Genomic DNA, 22,846 nt, shown 5'->3' with positions numbered 1-22,846 from the left:
GAAACAAGAGCTGGCCATATTGACTGCCATATAAGCAGTAACTAATGGAAATTTAAACTCTTTCCTTTTATTCTAACCAGAATCCTTTGGTAAATATCAATGTGAATGAGACTGCCTTCCTACCTGAAGGCTTTTTATGATGTCTGCCTTTAAATGCTTTTCTTGTAGGCCGATAATTACAGCTTGCATCAAGAATTCAGCCTGTAGCTCTCTGTCACCTGCAACTTTTGCCTCCACACACACTTCATTGATAAGGCTCACGTAATCTGTTATATCGTTTTCTAAAATAAACAAATGCAGTTACTTAAAATGCACCGAGAAAGGAAGAAACTGTATAAGCATAATATCCTCAAAGTTTATCACAGGAATATTGTATAAAATAGAAGAAAAGGAAGATGCAAAGATGGAAAACAAAACTACATGAAATATTGAAAATAAATGTAATTTGGGGGAAAGTACTTTAGAGTATTCAAATGCTGCAAAAGTAATAATGATATTGCATGAAATAATTTAATTTGGGAGATGGGTAGAGATGCTTAAATAGATAGGTTCACATACAGTTAACTATTAACCACTGCCACCACTAACTAATATTGTATGTGCCAGGCTGTAAACTAAGAACTTTAGAAATTTAACCTATTTATTCTGGAAATAATCCTATGAAGTAGGTACCTTATTTCTATTTTACAGAGGAGAAAACGGGCATAGGGGGATTAAGTGATTTGGCCAAGATTACACAGCAAGGAAGTGGTGGATAGAGTATTTGAACTGAAGGCAGGGTGGCTCCAGAAACTGCTCTCTGGACCCCGGCACCAGGCTGCCTTCCTAGATGACAGGAAGGCTTGTGCATTAGTATTCTGAAATGTCATTGCCTGCGACGCAAAGATCAGTAACATATATGCCATTTTCAGTGATACAAGGGACTGCTGAAAATGATTATCTTTCATTTTGACCATAAAATGATGGTCAAAATTTTGTGACCATCATTTTAAAGGCTGAAAAACAATAATACTGGCTAATTATTGAGTGCTTATTATGTGCTAGGGGCTGTGCTACATGCTTTATACATATTATCTCACTTTAATATCTTTATTTTTTAAATTCTGGAAACAGATCAAGCTAAGAAGTTATAAAATGTTAATGTTATAATAAAATACATCCCAATAAAACCTCTGTTACCTAAATAAAATTAAATTTTACGAAACCTTTAATTAAAGAAACAGGATATTTGTACCTTTCACAATTCCAATGCCACGAATCTGGGCAACAAATGCAGTCACCAAGGCTAAGCGGCACCTCAACCACAGATGAATGTTGAAATATTCTCGAGAATTTAGGGAAATAGGATCTAAAAAATTGTCGTCTTTACTTTCAGTCACCTAAACAATATCAAAATGATGATTATCTTTCCACTTAAAACTGTCCAAGTTCTAGCCTAGTGCTAAATATAAGTTAAGGGAACAGTGATACCATTTAATAGCATTAAATTTTTAATTTTAGAAATTATTCTTTAACATTCTATAAAACATAAAAGATATACAAAAAACAAGTAAAATCACTATTAACACTGATCCTCATTTAAGTGCTTTCTTTTTCTCTGCGTACCCACTGTTGAAAACTAGATTTACAGTCTGAATTTTTCATTGCAAATTATATCAACAGTTTCCATACTTTCAAAACTTTTGTGACGATCATTTTAAAGGCTGAAAAACAATAATACTGGCTAATTATTGAGTGCTTATTATGTGCCACGGGCTGTGCTACATGCTTTATTCATATTATCTCACTTAATCCTCCTGACAAGCCAAAGAGCAGTTATTGTTATTCTCTGTTTTTCAGATTTGAGAAGTGAAGCCTAGGGAGGCTACCTATTTGCTTAAACCCCATCAATATTCTGGCAGAGGTTATGATTCACACTTGTGTCTTTCTGAATTTAGAGCCCACAGTCTTAACTGACTAAGTTATATTGTAGGTGCTGCTCACAGCCCGAACATATTTTATGACCTACTATCCTTCTTGTTTCACTTTACAAAGGAAATGACCAGTGGGAGGGAAGGTGACAAAGGAACTCTTCCAGAGCTATCAATCTCAGACACTTCATCTAGAACAATGCCTTTTTGTTCTAGGAATTTCCTGCTACAATTTCTGACGGTTCACCATCTCCAAACAGTCAGCAATATCTGTTATCAAGGAGCTGTGACCTGGACTTGATGAGGGCTAAAGTGACTGACAGGTGAGGTGCAGAGGAGGAGAGGGTGAGCTGTTCCTGGGACCAGAGTAAGAAGGGAACAGAGAACCAGGGAGAGGATCACGATTAAAATGAGGGGTCTACTGCTTAGATTAGATTTACAGAGAAAAAAAAAAAACCTATCTATGTACCTTTATCTCCTACATGCCTGTTACTATTGAAAAGCCAAGTCATGCTTAATCTAAATCAGGACTCCTCAGCCTCAGCACGACTGACATTTTGGGCCAGATACTTGTTGTGGGGGAAATGTCCTGTGTGTTACAGGATGTTGAGCAACATCCCTGGCTTCTACCCAGTAGATGTCAGTAGCACGGCCTCTAGTTAGAACAACCGAAATATCTCTAGGCACTGCAAATGTCCCCTGGGAGGCAAAATCGCCCCCAACTGACAACCACCACTCTAAGTAAATTTTCAGAATCAGATTGCTTTTTAGCATATATATTGCTTTTAATATAGTAAGAAATGAGTCAATTAGTTTTATTTTGTAAAGACTTAGATAGTAGCAATTTTATTAGTAAAGCTTAAGCTTTATTTTATTCATTTTAAAATGAGCAAGGGTTTAGTGTACTGAATCTTTATATTTTAATCCTAAACAACCCTGTATTATTAAATTACTTGGTCTAATTGAAGTCCATAAAATTTCAAAGAATGTGAGACACCAGTTGCCATATAGATTTGAGAGCTGAAGTGCAGAAGAATCTAATTGTGAGAAATTCAAGATGGGAAACAGCACACGTGTCACACTGGTAATGCTAAAGAAGAAATATAATCGAAAGTGAAATGAAGACCAAGTACTGTGAAACAACTTCATTTACTGGTGACACCAGACTAAAAGACTAGAATGATATATCTGGTGGCACTTCAGTCACTATTACATCCAATTCCAAAAGTTCCTAAATGAGATTATGTAGCTCTTTAAAAAAATTTTAAGGAACTTGCCCAAGGTATATTGACTAATAAATAGCATCAAATGGGACTTAAACACAGATCTTATTCTGAACTCAATGTTTTCAGTACTTTACCCCTTTGTTTCATTTAAATAAAGAGACAATATCCTAGTATGTCAATAATTATTCCATAATAAATATTATAAGGCCAAACATTAAATTCATACATACATAACTTTCTGGAGAGGTGCAATTCTCTGAGTCATCTTCTACTGCCTTCCTTTTAAAAAGTTTTGAATCCTGGAGAAGTTTAAGTGTGGAAAATACTATCGCAGCACTAAAATAGAAAATATAATTTAAACATTATTAGTATTGCTCTTGTGGCATTTGTACCTTATTTCCTAAGTCTCTTCCTCCAAAAAACCCCTCCCCATATTGCCACCCACCCACCCTCCAAACTATTAGGTGCCCTGTCTGTGTGCCCTAGTGTGGTCTTAACCACAAGACGGTACTTATCACATTATTAACTGCCTGCAAACCCCTGTATAGTCTCACCTGATGTATCTTATTCCTTGCTGAAATCCAGCATCTAGTGGCTCAGACACAATAGAAGTTAAAAAATATGTTTAAATGAAAAATGTGAACAAAAGAATGAATGCTTCCAAGATCTAAAACAAAATTTACTCACACATTCACTAATAAAATGAGCACAGATGTATTTTCCATACATCAGAATATGGTTCTCCAGTTTTTTGATGCCATAAAACTGTGTTGCTTAATGCTATGCACTTGGAAACTCTTAAGGAAAATTTTTGCTCAATCAGTATATAGCAGTCCCAAGAGGTAAATGTACTTAATGAAGAAAACAGAAGCCAGGAGATAGGAACTCTTCTCACTTCCTGTTGCCTGGGATGTAAGTTTTTCTTCACTTTAAACCATCCCATCCTCTTTCCCTGTATGATGATATACATATAATTGATGTCACACTTTTTCAAAATATTTTAATAATATATGTCAACAGGCCTTCTCATTTGAAAATCTAGACCAAAACAAAATTCAAGTGCAGAATAATCTAACTGACAATGCTTGTTGGTACGCTACTTTATACAGAGAAAGATTGGATGAAAGCCAAATGGACAATATATCCATTTATCTAACTGCTCACTTGATAGCTCCACTTGAATAGTAAATAACAATCGCATTTAAGAGGTGTTATGAGCTAAACTGTGTTGAGGTCCTAACCCTCTGTGCCTCAGCATGCATTCTGACCTGGAAATAGAGTCTTGACAGAGGTCGTTGGGGTGGACCCTATGTATGTGCTACGTGCTGTGCTAAGTCACTTCATCGTGTTTGACTTTTTGCGACCCTATGGACTATAGCCTGCCAGGCTCCTCTGTCCATGGGATTCTCCAGCCAAGAATACTGGAGACAGTTGCCATTTCCTTCTCCAGGGGATCTTCCTGACCCAGGGATTGAACCCGCATCTCTTACATCTCCTGCACTGGCAGGTGTGTTACCTGGAAACCACTAGTGTTACCTGGAAAGCCCCATTCAATATAACCACTGTCCTTACAAATGAGGGGAATTTGGCCAGAAAGACAGGCATGGACAGAGAAACAGACATGCCCAGAGGGAAGCTGATGTGAAGACATCCGGGGAGAAGACAGCCCATGACTGGAGCGACGCATCTCTCCATCATGCACAATGTAGAACACCAAAGATCGCTGGCAAACACCAGAAGCAACAAGAGGTGAGGAAGGGCTCCCTCCAGAGCTGTCAAAAAGAACAGGGTCTTGCCAACACCCTGATTTTTGGACAGTCAGCCTCCAGAACTGTGAGACAATAAAATTCTGTTGTTTTAAGACACAGTCTTGGGTACTCTGTTATACTAGCCCTAGGAAACTTGTTGTTCAGTCGCCCAGTCATGTCCACCTCTTTGTGATCCCATGGACTGCAACATGCCAGGCCTCCCTGTCCCTCACCCACCATCTCCCGGAGTTTGCCCAAATTCACATTGTTGCATCGGTGATGCTGTCCAGCCATCTCATCCTCTGACGCCCTCTTCTCCTTCTGCCCTTGGGAGGAGGGAATAGCAGATCTTCTGCCCACTGGAGGAGGAAATGGCAAACCACCCCAGTACACATGCTGTGAGAACCTCATGAACTGTATACAAGGCCTAGGAAACTAGGATGGGTTAAAAGCAGAGCCCCTCCACCTCCTCCTCCCTTCCGCCTCCTCCACAAAACCTACTCCTCCTTCCTGTTCTCTACCCCCAGATCAAGAGCCCAGTATCAGCACTGCTTCCCCTTTGCCTCCCACTCCATGTTTAATCTGTCAACAAGTTCTGTTGGCTTCACTTTCAAATCTGGATACTATCCAGCAGCTCCTTCCTTCCTTCACTGCTACTGCTAATGCCTCCATCCAAGCCACCAACATCTCCAGGCCAGACAGCTGCAGGAACTTCCTGGCCAGTCTGTCTGATATGGCCCCCGCCCCTGTGGTCCTGGTCTCTACTCAGTGCCCACATTGATCTCTCTTCAAGATGTAAATGAGAGCATGTCATTTCCCCGGTTCTCCTTCCAGAAGCCTCCCTGGCTGTGGTCAGTACACCATCTCCTTTGGGTCAGTTAGTGAGGTTTTCTGGCTAAGAAAACAGCTTCATCAGGGTCCGGGGATACTTCTAAGAAGGCACAGTCTCTGTGTATAGGCTCCCAAGGTATGTATATATGCTCAGATCTTCATTACATTTTAAAGCCTTTTTTGGGGGGTATGCATCCACATGTTGTATTAAAAGATGTCCTCTCTCTCGTCTTCCCTCAATCTTTTTTTAAAATGCTAACTGGTATTTACTGTGTTTACTACCTGTCAGGTGTTATGTTAAGTGCTTTCCGTGAATTAATTGACTTAATCCCCACCACAAACCTACAAAGTATGTACTATTATCATCCCTACTTGATAGATGAGTTAATTGAGACCCAGAAATGTTAAATGACTTGCCTAAGGTGACTCAATGGACATGAGTTTGAGCAAACTCCCAGAGATAGTGAAGGACAGGGAAGGCTGGCATGCTGTAGTCCAGGGAGTCACAGAGTCACACACAACTGAGCGACTGAACAACAAAGGTGACTCAGGTAGAAAGGGGAGGCAGGATCAGAACCCAGGCCACTGGAGCCTGCAGCATTCTCAGATTCATCACTCTGCTATAATGTGGCCTCTTCCTTTTTACAATTCTAACACATTGCATTTTGTTTATCCTGGCACAGGGTTACTTGGGCCCACATTTATATTACTTTTGTACCTTGCACGATATAAAAGGCCTTCTTTGTTCAGTTTTTAAATGTCTTTTGCCTTGCATTCTACTCAGTAAGCTTCATTAAATGGGGTTATCTTAAGGATATTAAATGAGGTACTTAGTCTTTTATATGCTCAAAAATATGTATTGAGCACCAGCTATGGGCCAGAAGCAAATCTAGGGGTTATGGATACAGTACCTGACCTCACAGCGTTGACATTCTATCGAGAGCAGGATGCTCTCAGCAAAGAGGAGTGCTCAGCAAACAGACGGTATTCAGCGCATCCTTGCTATAATCCTCCTAGCTGTCATTATTGATGTATAAAGTTGGACAGGGAAAATGCGAGGACTAAATTGATTTTTTTTCTGAGTGGTTAACCAGCATCAAAGCTTTTCAGCCATTCCTGAATTTCAAACTCTCAGGATTTTACTCAGCCATTAAACTGGTTTAGATACTTGTATTTTCTAAAATATGGCTTGTGATTATCTAAACTTACTATCTTTTTAAAAAAATTAAAATCAAATAAGCAACCAAGAAACAAACAAAAAAACCATAATGTTGATGGGGTTTGCATACAGGTACAGAATCTCCTCTCCCCTACACCCTTCCTCCCTGAAGGCTACATACACTTTTCTAAGGCACTTTGTTTATTGAGTAGCTTCAGAGTTAGCACAGGATAGCAACTAGAGAACTTAAAAGAAGAAAACAGTACTTATCTCACTCTTCTGATGTGAAGGCCTAATTCTGATTTCTTTTTTTTTATTTTATTTTATTTTTATTTTTTTTAATTTTAAAATCTTTAATTCTTACATGTGTTGAGAAATGAGATACAAGGTTTGGAATCTTGCAAACCTCAAAATTTAGTGAATAAAATATAAACATACTGATGTGTCTTCATCCACCTGGTATTGCTTAGTCTCACAATGGAAAACTTCTAGTTTCTCCTCTGCACTAGGCAGACAGAAAGTGTAGGAGGATTACTGACTATAAACAGTCTGAATCCCAACAGAAGGACATTTCTTTCTGACACAAAATTAAAAGGCTCAAATGTTATCCGATTTAGACAATAAATTAAATACAAAGGAGAATAGAAAGGAACATTTAAAAAAGAAGAAGACAGGATTCTGAAATAGAGAGGCAGCCTTGAAAGGAGTAGAAATACAGTTTGCGTAACTTTGATCCCATTTATTTCTTATTAACATTCATGACAAAAATGGTCAGTTTGTTCTCATAAAATCTATGTGGCTCACTCCACCTGTCACCCGAGGGAACGTGCCTTTCAATTTCCTTGACACATAATTTTATTAGAAGAATCATGAAATGTCAAGCTAACCATCATTTGGAAAAGGGACTGTCCAACACTCTCAGCAGCGCCCAAACAGAAGCTCAGAGAGGGTGAAGTTCACCTGCAAAAACACATTCATCCTGACAGTAGGCTTTCCCAAGTGACAACACTGTCACTAACAGCCAGCAGTAGCAAAGTTTTTGCAGGTTTTGTCCCAAGGGCCTGGCTCATGGACTTAAAATTGGTGCAATTCTGGTATCCTTGCATATTATTTGCATACATCTATCTGGTTGTCAAATTAAAGTTCTGTTGTGACATTCCTTTCTATGCTATTTTTTAATGTTTAGTTTCTCATTTCATTCTTCTTCACTAAAGAAAAAAAAAATCACTCTTATCCTCCATACTAAAAGGGTATGTATAAGATATGTAGAGAGCTGGGGAAACAAAGAAAGTAAGAAACAAGAAATATTTTCCACAGTTGCTATTGCTCTCTGAGACATAGTTTGGAAAAAACAGTTCCATTTGCCACCATGGGAAACAAATATTCATTATTTTCCCTATATAGATACACATATATATTCTATATAGTGATAACACACATAATCATATATATAATATACATTGAGATATATAAATATTTTCTAAATATATATTTATACATTATATATTCAAATCATTTATTTTCTATAGGAAATAATATAGTAAAAGATCCTTTGTCTTCAAACTTCAGTGGGGAAAATGGTGTATTATTATGTGCACTTAGTCACTCAGTCATGTCTGACTCTTTGCAATCCTTTGGACTGTAGCCCACCAGGCTCCTCTGTCCATAGAATTTGCCAGGCAAGAATACTGGGGTGGGTTGCCATTTCTTTCTCCAGGGGATCTTAACACCCCAGGGATGGAAGCCATGTCTCCTGTGTCTCCTGCATTGCAGGTCAATTCTTTACCCTCTGAGCCATGTAAGTCTATTTTAACCAACTACCAGTATAGTTTAAAGATAGTTACAAATGTGACAATACTTTAAACCAGTGGGTCCCAAGTTTTTTTTAATCTCAACACCCATTTACATTCTTAAAAATTATTGAGAACCATCCAAGAGCTCTATCAATATTTACCATATTGGAAATTAAATTGAGTCATGTTTAAATTCATTAACATTTACTAATTCATTTAAAAATAAAAACTCATTACATTTTAATATAAATAATATGTTTTATGGAAAATATATTTTCAAAAACAAAAAATAGTGAGAAAGATGCCACTGTTTTTGCATTTTGTGAATCTCTTTAATATCTGACTTGAAAAGAGAAAATCTACTGAATAGAAGACTAGTCAGTCTGTTGTGACATAATGTTTGGCGGAAGTGCAGACGACTAGGCCTCACACAGATAGTGACTGGACATGGGAGGAGTATTTTAAGAGCCTCTTCAAATAATTGTGAATATTCTTCCTTGATACTATACCAACATGTGACAAATGATATGCTTAGTTGCTCAATCATGTCAGACTCTTTGTGCCCCCATGAATGGTAGCCCACCAGGCTCCTCTGTCCATGCGGATTTTCCAAGCAAGAATACTGGAGTGCATTCCTGTGCCCTCCTTCAGGGGATCTTCCCAACCCAGGGATTGAACCCAGGCCTCCCGCATTGCAGGCAGATTCTTGTCTGAGCCACCAGGGAAGCCCAACAAATTATAGTTTCTTAAGTTTGTTGCTATGTGAAATGTAATAACATCCACTGATGCACTTTCCCTACTCAGTTACATAAAACCTAATGGTCTTTCTTGTTAACCAGGATTTGGGAACATCATATGTGGTCATTTAGAAAACATAAGCTTCCTGAGTTACACAGATCCTCTTGATGTTGAAGCATTTCGTTACACATTTTAAAAAAACAATGCCCATTAATGTCACCGCCAGTCTCATCCAAAAAATCTAAGCATTAGAAAACTGTCAAGCTCATGATAGCAAATACAAATTTTCCAAAACTCCAGTTTTCTTATGCAAGTTTAGATTTTATCACTGGCAACAAAAACAATTAGTTGTTTTCCTAGAAAAAGCATGTTCATTTCACTCATTTTCAACAAAATACCTGTCAAATACCCAAGTCTGAATAATCATGGTTTGTCAGTTGTTTTTACAAACAGAAATGTTGTTCCATGAGAAAAACAGCTTAGCCAGCTCTCAATTCATCCACATGCGTTCTCTTCCTCAAGACAGCCATCAGACTGTGCTACACAGTGAAAGTGCTTGAGGTACACGTCCCACTTAATATATGCCCACAGATTATTACAAATTTATTTAAGAATAGGTATTTATGAATGTAACAGATTCTACTGCTTCAGCAAAAGCATTCTTAAGTGAATCTGCCTTGTTTTTTTTTTTATCGCAAGCATGCAGCAGTGAAGAACAGGACAACTAGTTTGCTTTGGTGTCACTGCTTTGATTCATGGTGAGCTGATGGAAGTTTCACCACTGTTGCTTTTGCAGCATCAGTTGCAAATAACAACACACAGAAAAGGCAAAAAAAAATCTTCATTTTATAAACTATTATACACATAGTTTACTATGTTATAAACTACTATAAAAATAGTTCTAACCTCACAGACCTCCCTGAAAGAGTCTCAGGAACATCCAGAGATCTGCAGACCACATTTGAGAATCACTCCCCCAAACAGACTTTATGGATTTTCACCACTGCTTAGAAACCACAAAAATTTATACATTCCCCCAAACCTGTACTGTCTCTAACACAAAATCAAATTTAGATGTGGACTCAGTAGAGCCCAGCGAGCCACAGTCCATGAGGTTGCAATTAAGCGACTGAACAACAACTAGGGAAAGCTTCCAATCTAGGCAATAATGAGGCGATTGTATGTTACCAATCTAAACACAAGCAAAGGGGGGTTTCTGCTGAACTGACTTCCCCCTCGCGAAGGCTGCAGAAGTGCTTCTCCTGTTTAAAGAGAATGGCCATCTAAAAAATTAAGTCCCTTTCCAAATTCTGGGTCCAATGCATAGAACCTAATGCACAGAATTTCAGTATACTGAGAAAGGAGAGGAAAAAAATTACTTCCATCTAATTTGATCATTTCTTCTTTTCATTCAATGATTATATTTTTCAGTTCTAAAACCTCTAGTTTTTTTTCCCCTAAATTCACCTATTCCTTTCATAATCTTGTCTCATTCTCTTCCATCCTTCACATCTTTGAACAGTTCATTTCTTGGGCTGCAAAGTCTGCCATTTATTGTTTGCTCTCTTCTGAGGCTGTTTCTTCATTTGGTTTATGATATTTGCCTCTGTGCTAACTTTACTGGCAGTTATTTTCCATGGGAGTTCCGCATTTCCTAAGTTAATCTCTATGAGACAACTTTGGCTTTGGCTTTGCTCCAGCTTTGTGATGTCAAGACCAGTTTCAAAGTTAATTTCTCAAGGTTTCTGCATTTCATTGTCAGTGCCAGTTTGGACCCTGCACTTGCCAAAAGCATCCATCTGAGGAATTTGTCTTGGGTTACTCTTTTTCCAACTATACTCAGGGCAGGCAGCAAGCAGGTTCCTGGCTAGTCCCCAAAGACCTTTCTGAAATCCCAAGCTGGGGGATAATTTTATTCTGTATTAGAAAAACAGAGAAGACTGGACTGGGATCCTACCCCTCTGTGTACAAATTATATCAGAGCATCGAATTCACTCTCCCTACTGGGTCATTTTCATCAGTATATAATACATTATTGTTGCTCTCATCTCAGAAAAACTTGTCTTGATCCTACTTCTACCAACTTCACCCTATTCCTCTAATTCCCTTTACATGAAAATTCCTCAAAAGAATCATCTTTACTTGCGCAGTCCAATTTCTCTCCTCCCGTGTTATCATAAAACCACTCTAAACATGCTCTTTCCCCATTACCTTCTAAAATTACTCCTGTCAAAGTACAAAGGACTGGTGATGTCCCTGTTTATAAATCATCCAATTGCCAATTTTCTGTTCTCATCTCTACCTGGAGCTCTCTACCTAGAGCTCTCGGCACAGCTGATCACTCTATTCTCCTTGACACACTTTCTTCACGTGGTTTTCTGGATTTCATAATCTCTTGGGGTTTTTTATGTTTTTGTTTTTTTTTTTTGTTTTTTTTTTTTACTAGTCATTTCTTCTCAGTTTCCTTGGCTGGTTCCTCATTTTCTCCCCAATCTTTTACCACAATCAACCCTCAGTCCTTGGTCTTTATCTTTCATTCATCTACTCACACTCCTTAAGGAATCTCACTCTTTATAAAGGCTTTAAGGGACTTCCCTGGTAACTAAGATTCTGCTGCATTCCCAATGCAGGGGGTTCAGGTTCAATCCCTGGTCAGGGAACTAGATCCTACATGCCCCATGCCACAACTAAGACCTGAGGCACCGAAACAAATAAATAAATATATATTTTAAAAAACAGAGGCTTTAAATACTATTTATATTCTAAAGACTCCAAGAATATTTGATATTGCTAATTGTACCTCAAAGGGACATCTCAATCTAAACATGTACAAAATGTAACTTTAGCTCTTTCCCCTAAATAAGCTGCACCTCTGCAGTCTTCCCCATTTTGGTAAGGGACAATTTCTTTTGTAACTCCTCTCTTTTCCTCACTACTCTACAGCTAATGCATCAGCAGATTCTAACGACTCTATGTTCAAAATATATCCAGAATCCAATGACTTATCACCACCCTCAGTGCTACCACCCTTTTCAGAGCCACTAACATCTGTCTTCTTATTATAACAGCTTCCCCAGCTGATCTCTCTGCTTTCAAACCCTTTCTCTCCTACAATCAATTCTCCACCTGACAACTGGAGTCATCCCTTGGAAGTGAAAATCAGATCATGTCATTCTTCTGCTCAAAACAATATAATGACTCCCCAGTTCTCTCAGAGGAAAAGCCAGAGTCTTCACCTTGGCCACAAGATCCCTTATGATCTGCCTCCCCCACCAAGTACATCTTTGAGGACCTCTGAAAACTCTCACTTGCTCCATTCTAGCCACAAGAGACCCTGTGCTATCCCTCAGACATGTATCAGGCATGTTCCCACAGTCTGCAACACTCTGTCTACAGGTATTTGCGTGGACAACCCTCATGTTTATTTGTTCAGATGTCACCTCATCATAAAGTCTACCCTGACCACCCCAGATTTGGGTTATATGTCAACACTGATGCCAAGCACATCAAGAAGACTATGAAGAGGTTGATTACCTCCATAGGGAAACTATCCAAGAAGAGCACTGCAGCCTCCCAAATAGGTTGAAAATGTCTAAAGAGGAAAGAGAAAGGTAACTGACTGGGCTTTATGGTGGTTAACGGGCAGTGCTGGGTTAAGGTTTAGCACGTGTGGGTCAGGGTCTGTGTGGTTTAGACTTCCCACCAGCACCAAACGAGGGGGTAACTAGGCTTTCTTCTCTGCTTGTCTGGGCATGGGGCAGGAGAAGAGGGAGTGGGAGCAGTCAGTTAATGAACATCTAAACGGAGTCATTCTCTTTATTACAACAGCACAGTTTTAAAAGGATAAACTTCCTCCTCCTCCTGCCTTCAGATATTCTCTGTAACACTTATTTTTAGCCACACTATACAGTTTACCTAACTGTTAGGTTTACAGTTTATTGTCAGCCTGTTTATCTTCTATTAGATTATAAACTCCATGAGGGTAGAATTTTTGTCAATATTGTTATGTATTTTTTTGTCTACTGGGATATAGAACTTAGGACTGTGCCTAGCATATTGTAGATGCCCCTAAATTATTTTTTAATGAATGAATGAATGTTAATATAAGAAATTTGCTCATTATTCAAAACATCACTATTGAAAGTATACTCATGATAGAGATGATTATCATAACTGATATGTGAAGCTCATATTTCTATATTATTCAATATTAAAATATCATTGAGAAGTATTTTAACTATTCAAGTGTTTATATGTCTATGAGCTTTTGAATACAGAAACTATATTCTATTTGTCTTTGTATCCTCAGTGTCTAGAACAGAGCCCAAGAAAGAGGTACTCAGCAGACAAAAAAGAGTGAGAAGTGATCTAACCTAGGTCTCCCATACTGCAGACAGGTGGGAGAAGCCCCCGGTGGCACTAGCGGTAAAGAACCCACCTGCCAATGCAGGAGACATAAGGGATGTTGTTACAATCCCTGGGTCTGGAAGATACCCTGGAGAAGCACATGACAACCCACTCCAGTCTTCTTGCCTGGACAGTCCCACGGACAGAGGAGCCTGGCAAGCTACAGTCCATAGGGTTACAAAGAATCAGACATGACTGAAGTGACTTGGCATGTCAACAGATACTGGTCACTATAAATGAATCAATCAATGAACAAATCAAAGGAAAAATCTGACATTAGCAATTGCATCACATTTTAAAAATCTGCCACCTACAATAGTTTATTCAGTGGTTCAGCACAGCATAGTTCATAGTAACTTTTTTAAAATAGAGTTAATTTTTAATAGTGTTATTGGTTGTTCATTGTTATTGATTGGAAAAAACACTCCACAGGTGTAATTTGTAGAAAGCTATAAAGAATTGGACAGGGAGGCCTGGTGTGCTGAGATTCATGGGGTCGCAAAGAGTTGGACACGACTGAGCGACTGAACTGAACTGAACTGAACTGATAAAGAATTTAGATTCTGCCTTTTAAAAAAATAGATTAATTCTTAAAAGGAGAGGTCTGTGAATTTGCTAATGTTTGACATAAAACATCCGAGCTATGTGCTTTAATAAACCAACTCATTTGTTGAGGACTATAGTTTTAAGTGTAGTAACATGTGGAAAAAAAACCCTGAATCCTAAGTCTGCTCTATTAATCTAGGAATTTTTGAAGCTTACATAAAATTGAGATATACTGAACAAATCAGGGTGAGGAAGAAGCCGTGTGTGCAAATACTCGCCTGTATGCTGCCCGGTGTCTCTGCAGGGCAATGGCAGCCAGCTGCAGTCTGACCTCCACCACAATCTCCAGTTCGCCAGCACAACACTGAGAGAGGTCCTTATGGCTTGGATGTTCCATCTCTGACAGAAGGGTGTTGAGCCTGTCTTCAGCTTCTGTCAGTAAAATTGACTAAAGAAAGAATACCATGCAGTCACCCAAGTCCAGACATAATACAAACCATGTCTCATCCTTACTCAGCAAATAATTTTTATGTACTAAAAAGTAACAATGAATGGAAGAGCCAAAAGGAAATCTGAACAAAATCATCAGAGAAGAGAGCTCGGTGAACAGGAAAAGTTAGCAGAGAATGAAAAGGGAAGAAGTGGCAGAAGGTGCAAGACAGTGACCCTTTACTGCACACACAGCTGATGCCCATACTTGCTTATTCACAGAAGCTGTGTTCTAGAAAGTTCCTGCCAACACTGAGTCAGTGAATGCTGAAGCATTACTCCTAGGGGAAATACAGGGATAGGTTCCTACAAGCCTCTCGTCACACCATTTTTTGTCAGCTGGTCAATATGTAATCTTGTTTAATGTGTGTCTATGTTTAAAGACATATAATTGAATATAGGGTGTAGATTCATTAACCCTGAACTCACAGCCAGGAGCTCTATAACTCATGCCTGACTGAAGCTTGTCTAACATACACATGTTCTCCAAAAGGCACATCACAGCCTTCTTGAACTTAGGATTTACTAGACAGCACTTCAGCTTTATGCTTAGGGGCCATTTCAAATAGTGAAATGACAAAACCCCCACAAAAATGTGAAAAGCTTGGCAATAAGTACACCATGAAAAGGGATACTTGTTTACAGTATGAGAGTGGAAACGAAAGGTCCCCATTGTCTTATTCAACTTGGCTGAGAATGTGCATGTCAGAAAAATCAAATTCTTCTCTGCTCTGTGCAGGTCCCCAAATAACCACCAAAGAGCCAAGGGGTTTTATTTGGAGGTTACAAGTAACTTTTAGCAGATAAGCAAATCAGCAAATACTGAATCTGTAAACAATGAGGATCAACTGTATTTCAAATTAAACTATGCTCATCTAACTTGTAATGTGAAGATAACAAGATTTTATAGTGGACAAACAGTACTAATTAGCAAAAAAGAAAGAGCCCAACCAAACTTTCAAGGAACAGATCTCTGAAGACTTCTTTGTATAGGGCAATAAATATTATATAAGGACTAGGGTAATTTAGTATAATAGTTAAGAACATGATCTGTATTTTATCAATTACATGGCATTAGTGAATTTCTTACTGATCTGTATTTTATCAATTACATGGCATTAGTGAATTTCTAAGCCTCAATTTATTCAGCACAATATAGTTCAAAAACGATTAACAGGTACATCACAGAGTTGTGAGAATTAAATATAATGCAAAGTGCCTGTCATGTATAATAGTAAGCACTGAATAAATGGTTCTGTTGTTGTTGCTGTTGTGAATCACTGTTATGATTAGGAGATGCCAAACAGGATATGGAAAGCTTAGATCTCATCAAATAATAAATCTTATTTTCCCCAGCAACTTAACTGAGTTAAAAGGTCAAAGTCTGACATCACTCAGCATCTGCTTTTCTTATGGGGAGTAGACCAATCTCTGGCCCCAACCCATGCTTGGGAAAGACAAGCTAACAGATTTCCCAACAGTAAACACAAACCTGAAAGCTGGCCTGGCCAGGGCCTAAGAGTGGGCATTTTGGTAACTGATTCACTATGATTTGAGATTTTTTTTTTAACTTACCTTTAGTGTGCTAAGAACAAAGTTCTCTTTCAATTTTGTCAGATGACAAAGTGAGCCTCCCTCATCCTTTAAACACATCTCTACAAAACACAACATTTTAGAAGAACTACATATATCTATGGTTAGCTTAAATGTGAATTCTAATTTATAAAACTTATCATTAGTTGGGAAATTTAATGTTTAAAAATCAACCACAATGATAATTAGAAATATATTGCTATATACAATGGTCCTCAAATATCATACGTTAGCAGACTATGGCTGATTTTTAAAACAAATTGTGTGGGTGTGTGTGTCAGTCACTCAGTTGTGTCCCACTCTATGACCCCATGGAATAGCCCACCAGGCTCCTTTGTCCAAGGGATTCTCCAGGCAAGAATACTGGAGAATGTTGCCATTTCCTTCTCCAAGACAATTCTGAAAGGAACTTTCATATGTTTGTTGATGCCATTCAAGTTAATCGACTACTGATACAAAGTAGTGGTTCCTCACCTGGGATCCTATATGGTTCTCAAAGTATTCTGAGTCTTCTAGATGTTTATAATATCTCAGTAAGATCTCCTTGGAGGTGTTAGTACTGCTGATCTGCACCAGCCCCTCACTCTAAGACCAGAGAGTGAGACCGTTTGGAACAGCACAACCTACAATCCTCAAACATCTTGACATTCCTACCTATAATCCAAAGCCAGCCCTCATTCTGAGCAAGGGAGAACTGAGACAATTTAGATCACAGTCTTTGCCTGCTTTAGTAAGCTTGGCTTCTAGACTACAAGAGGGAGAAAAATGACAAGTCTTCATTTGACTAGGAATTAATGCACAAATGACCCACATAAAGAGGCTAAGTTCGCCAAGTGGAAGAGGGAGTCCAGAATAACATGGAACTGAACACTCTTGACTTCCTCCCTTTTTCCACCCTCAACCTACCTGGCTCTCCTCCTAAATTAGGAGGCTCTGGAGCTAGGGGTCAGCTGAGGACGAAGGAGGGCCCAGAAGAAAGATCTGGGTTGTGGTCTTCTTCCCTAAGGGAAAGTACGAAGAGAGACAAGGATAGAAGACAAATGCCTTGAGGCTGGTATGGAGAAACCCTGGGAAGAGTCTGACCCACATCTTCCTCTGGCCCTCTTTGCCTCCTGAGCAGCAGTTCCATGTTGTATTAGGCCCCTCCCTCTTGGAGGCTCTAAATAACAAACTATGTTTTCACTAGCAGTCAGTTCCTAATCTGTTGGCCTGAAGTGAAAGTGTTAATCGCTCAGTCATATCCAACTCTGTGATCCCATGGACTGTAGCCTGCCAGGCTCCTCTGTCCTCAGGATTATCAAGGCAAGAATACTGGAGTGGGTTGCCATTTCCTTCTCCACAGTTGGCCTTACCATACCTGAATAATAAAAACACTTACACTTTAAAACAGAGGTCAATATTATTCTAATACCAAAACTAGACAAAGACATCATAAGAAAGAAAGAAAAAACTACACAATATATCATATGAATATGGATGCAAAAATCTTTAAGAAAATCCTAGCAAACAATCCAGGAATATATATAAAGATTTTACACCATGACCAGTGGGATTTATCCCAAGAAAGCAAGGAAGATTAAACACTCAAAAATCAACCAATACACTCTGTTGATAGAATACAAAATAAAAAACATATAATCATCTTAATAGACACAGGAAAAACATTTAATAAAACCCAACACTATATTTAACTTATATGCAGAGTACATCATGCAAAATCCTGGGCTGGATAAAGCACAATCTGAAATCAAGATTGCTGGGAGAAATATCAATAACCTCAGATACACAAATGATACCACCATTATGGCAGAAAGTGAAGAGAAACTAAAGAGCCACTTGATTAAAGTGAAAGAGGAGAGTGAAAAAGCTGGCTTAAAACTCAACTTTCAAAAAATCACGATCATGGAATCCGGTCCCATCACCTCATGGCAAACAGATGGGTAAACAATGGAAACAGTGACCGACTATTTTCTTGGGCTCCAAAATCACTCCAGGTGGTGACTGCAGCCATGAAATTAAAAGATGCTTGCTCCCTGGAAGAAAAGCTATGACCAACCTAGACAGCATATTAAAAAGCAGAGACACTGCTGACAAAGGTCCATCTAGACAAAGCTATGGTTTTTCCAGTAGTCATGTGTGGATGTGAGAACTGGACTATAAAGAAAGCTGAGTGCTGAAGAATAGATGCTTTTGAACTGCGGTGTTGGAGAAGACTCTTGAGAGTCCCTTGGACTGCAAGGAGATCCAACCAGTCCATCCTAAAGGAAATAAGTCCTGAATATTCATTGGAAAGACTAATACTAAAGCTGAAACTCCAATACTTTGGCCACCTGATGTGAAGAACTGACTCACTGGAAAAAACCCTGATGCTGGGAAAGACTGAAGGCAGGAGGAGAAGGGGATGACAGAGGATGAGATGGTTGGATGCCATCACTGACTTGATAGCGTAAGTTTGAGTAAACTCCGGGAGTTGGTGATGAACAGGGAAGCCTGGTATGCTGCAGTCTATGGGGTCGCAAAGAGTTGGACACAACTGAGTGACTGAACTGAACTGAACTGAACACCCTTTCATGATAAAATCACTCAACAACTTAGGAACAGAAGAGAAATTCCTCTACCTGATCAAGGACAGCTATGAAAAACAGTTAATATCATACTTAGTAGTTTAAAAAAAAAACTATTTTAAGGCAACATTATTACATTTGTAAAATGCTTAAATAGTTTTATATGTATATATGGGCTATAAATTCCATCCATGGATATCTTATCCCATTGAAATATATACTATAATATGAATATGTAGTGCTTCTGCATATCCCTGGATATGGCAGTATCTAGAGATATGCAGATATTCCATATCCTGCAAACAAAATGAACACACAACAAAGGATTGGTTGAATAAATCATGGGATGTTCACAGCATAGAACACCACACAGCCAAGATAGGAGACAAAGCAAAACAGTTGACTTGGGGTGGCTTAGCAAAGTTTCCTACATAAGAACTGCAAAAAGCAGAAAAATGAAAAATACATCATCTCTTAAGCAAATGACAAATCTGATTTTGTATGTGCAGCTGACGCTTGATCAACATAGAGGTTAGGGGCACTGACCCTCCATGCAGTCAAAAATCCATGTATAATTTATACTCGGTGCTTGGTATAGACAGTCCTCTATATCCACAGTTCAGCATGTGCAGAGTCAACCAACCACAGATTTACAGTATTGAAATATTCACTATTGAAAAAATTTGATATACCAGTGGACCCGCGCAATTCAAACGTGTTGTTCAAGGGTCAACTGCACATAATATAAAAAAAGTAGACATATATGCAGATAAATTGGTGGATATGGCACCTAGACATAAGCACATATGTGTGTCATTAAGTGAACTCAGAGAAAACTATGAAAGAATACCTGCTAGAATGTTTATATGGACTATAGTGGGTAGAGTGGGGAATTGGAAGGGAAAGGAAATAAAAAAAGAAATAAGCAAAAATAAAATAAAATATTACCTTTCAAGTTTGGAAGATTTGGTTTGCTTTTCTCATTCATAACTCCATGGCCGACTGGTTTCATTATCTGCTCTGGGACACAATTTATTGTTGCAGCCACATTTATGAAAAAGTATGCTTTAACAAATAAAAACTTACTTAAGAGATGTTGCTGGCTAACCGTAACCAGAATTACAGGCATGCCTTTATTTATTAAATCATCAAGTGCCTAAAAAAATGGAGAAAAAAATGAAAATCAGGAAAAGTAGTAAAATACTGTTTTCAGATATTATTAGCTTCAGTCCTTCTACAGTCCTTATTTGGCACAGGATGAAGGAATGGAGGGCTAGACATGAGGGACTGTAATTGGCAAGTCCATTGAGAGAGACATGACATCATAATGATGCCAGCAGGTCCACAGTGCTACTGCCTCAGCAGTGGGTGACCTGCCCCAAGGTCAGCCCTGCCATGCAATGAGAGTGAATCTGGTGCTGGCATAGTGGAGGGGACAACTTAGCAAAATAGAGCAACTGAAAAAGCTCACCAGCCAGGCACGTCGGCCGCTCTGCTTTAGCTCAAGTGAATTCGGGCTCACAGGATGGAAGAAGAGGAAGAACAGGTAGACAAGCAACCCCTTCCCAGCTTAGATTCTGGGTCAATCATGAGAATGCCCACCTTGAGGACTCCCTCAACTTCCTGCCCCCTCCCTTGCACACACGCTTCCTTGGCAATTGTTCTAAGTGGTCCCACTTTACATTCCTGACCAGGCCTCAGTGCCACCTGTCATCATCCTACATTTTCCCAGTCCATTCACTCTTGCTGTCTCCTTAGACAACCACTTCATGCCCTTTTTGTTTCTAAATTCTAAGACTTCCTTCCCAATGCCCCTCCCAGTGAATAACCTTGCTTCCTCTACTCAAATGAGCAAATTGAAGCAGTCAGCGTAGCGCCCACAGACCCCGCAGCTTCACCTCCCCACGCACCTGCCTCACTGCCCTGCCTTCCTTCCTGCTTCCTAAGGCTGGTGCCACTACTTAGGTCATCAGGCCCATCCCCTCCAGTCTGATGAGCCATTCTCTCCTACAGTGTAAGTGTTCCCTTTCTGACAAATGCCACATAATATCACTCACACGTGGAATCCAAAATATGACATGAGCAAACTCATCTATAAAACAGGAACAGACTCACAGACACAGTAAACAGAATTGTGGCTGCCAAGGGAAGGAGAGAGGGAAGGGACACACTGGAAATTTGGAGTTAGCATATGTAAGCTATTATATGTGGAATGGATAAACAACAAGGTCCTGCTGTATAACACAGAGAACTAAATTCAGTATCCTATGATAAACTGTAATGAAAAAGAAGGTATAACTGAATCACTTTGCTGTACAGCAGAAATTAATACAACATGGTAAATCAACTATACTTCAATTTGTAAAAAATGTTTCCTTTCTACAGAGACATTCTCATCAGTACACTCTTCTCCATTAAAAAAAAAAAAAAACGATTAACTCTCTACATTCTGACTTCTCTCTCCATTTACTACCCGAATGTTCACTTCTGTTTACAACAACAACAACCTACAAGGTTGTCACTATTCCAGTCTCTCTCCTTTCATTTTCTTGTAAACATACTCCATCCTTACATTGAAATCCTCTGGTCAAAGTCAGCCAAGGCCTACTCTAGGTTAAATCCATGGTTCAGTTCTTAGTTTTCATAGGCAAGAATACTGGAGTGAGTAGCCATTCCCTTCTCGAGGGGATCTTCCTGACCCAGGGATCGAATCTGGGACTCCTGCATCGCAGGCAGATTCTTTACTGTCTGAGCCACCAGGGAAGCCTGCTTTATATGCTATGTTATGTTAATCTAAGACACCACTATTTTATATGCCAATTAAACATTCATATGCCTGCAACTGTAAAGTGCATTCTAACTGCAGAGCTATTAAATCTTTTATTAAAATGAATGTTTAAGACTTGGTGAATTACAGTACTGCATTTGTCAGCAATATTTGACACTATTAAACCTTCCCTCTTTTGAAAATGCTCCTCTCTTGGCTTTCAAGCCACCACACTCCCTTGCTTCTTTTCCTATTCTATCTACTCCTCCTTTTCAGTCTTCTTTGCTGGTTCCTCCTCTTCTCCTAGACCTCTAAGTATTGTAGTGTCCCAGGGCTTGGTCCCCTTCTGTATCCTCATTCTCTCCCCTCAGATGATCTTAATCAGGCTCATGCTTTTAATCTCATCTAAATGCTAAGTCCTACATTTTTGTGTCTACCTCCAACTTCTTTTCTAACTCAAGACTCATATAATCAACTTCTGACTCAATTCTTCCATTTAGAGGTCTAACAGACATCTCAAACTCAACATGTCCAAAATTTTATTCCTGATTTCCACCTCCCATCACACACACACACACACATACACACACACACACACACACACACACACACACACACACATAAAATATAAGCTCTATGAGGACTGAGAACTTGTCTGTATTGTTTATTGGTTAATGTGTCTGATTGACAGCACCATAATAGTACCTGGCACACATGGAAGACTCCACAGATTAGCTAAAGTGATCCCTTTAAAACATAAGTAGGGCTTCCCTGATGGCTCAGTGGTAAAGCATCTGCCTGCCAATGTAGGGGACATGGGTTTGAGCCCTGATTTAGGAAGATCCCACATACCGTGGAGCAACAAAGCCCACGTGCAACAACTATTGAGCATATGCTCTAGAAACCAGGAGCCTCAGCTACTGAGCCCACGTGCTCTGCAATGAACAAAGCCACTACAATGAGAAGCCCATGCACCACAACTAGAGAGGAGTCCCTACACTCTGCAACTTGAGAAAAGTCCACGCAGCAGAGAAAACCCAGCACAGTCAAAAACAAATGAATAATAATTTTTTAA

General features: G+C 39.1%; 1 protein-coding gene across 2 annotated transcripts in view; it reads right to left on the bottom strand.

Moving 5' to 3' along the window:
• The window catches only part of CFAP54 (cilia and flagella associated protein 54), a 324,342-nt gene that overhangs the window by 98,532 nt on the left and 202,964 nt on the right, over window positions 1-22,846 (bottom strand). For both annotated transcript variants that reach the window (XM_068971780.1, XM_068971781.1), the window contains 6 exons: window positions 19,953-20,160; window positions 16,423-16,502; window positions 14,637-14,806; window positions 3,367-3,472; window positions 1,235-1,379; window positions 124-281 (listed from right to left, as the gene is read on the bottom strand). In XM_068971780.1, coding sequence (XP_068827881.1) covers window positions 124-281; window positions 1,235-1,379; window positions 3,367-3,472; window positions 14,637-14,806; window positions 16,423-16,502; window positions 19,953-20,160 — 867 coding nt within the window. The remainder of the gene's footprint in view (window positions 1-123; window positions 282-1,234; window positions 1,380-3,366; window positions 3,473-14,636; window positions 14,807-16,422; window positions 16,503-19,952; window positions 20,161-22,846) is intronic.

This window comes from Capricornis sumatraensis, chromosome 4 (genome assembly GCF_032405125.1).
Source record: "Capricornis sumatraensis isolate serow.1 chromosome 4, serow.2, whole genome shotgun sequence".
Classification (NCBI taxonomy): domain Eukaryota; kingdom Metazoa; phylum Chordata; class Mammalia; order Artiodactyla; family Bovidae; genus Capricornis; species Capricornis sumatraensis.
This window is presented reverse-complemented; position numbering and strand designations above follow the sequence as displayed.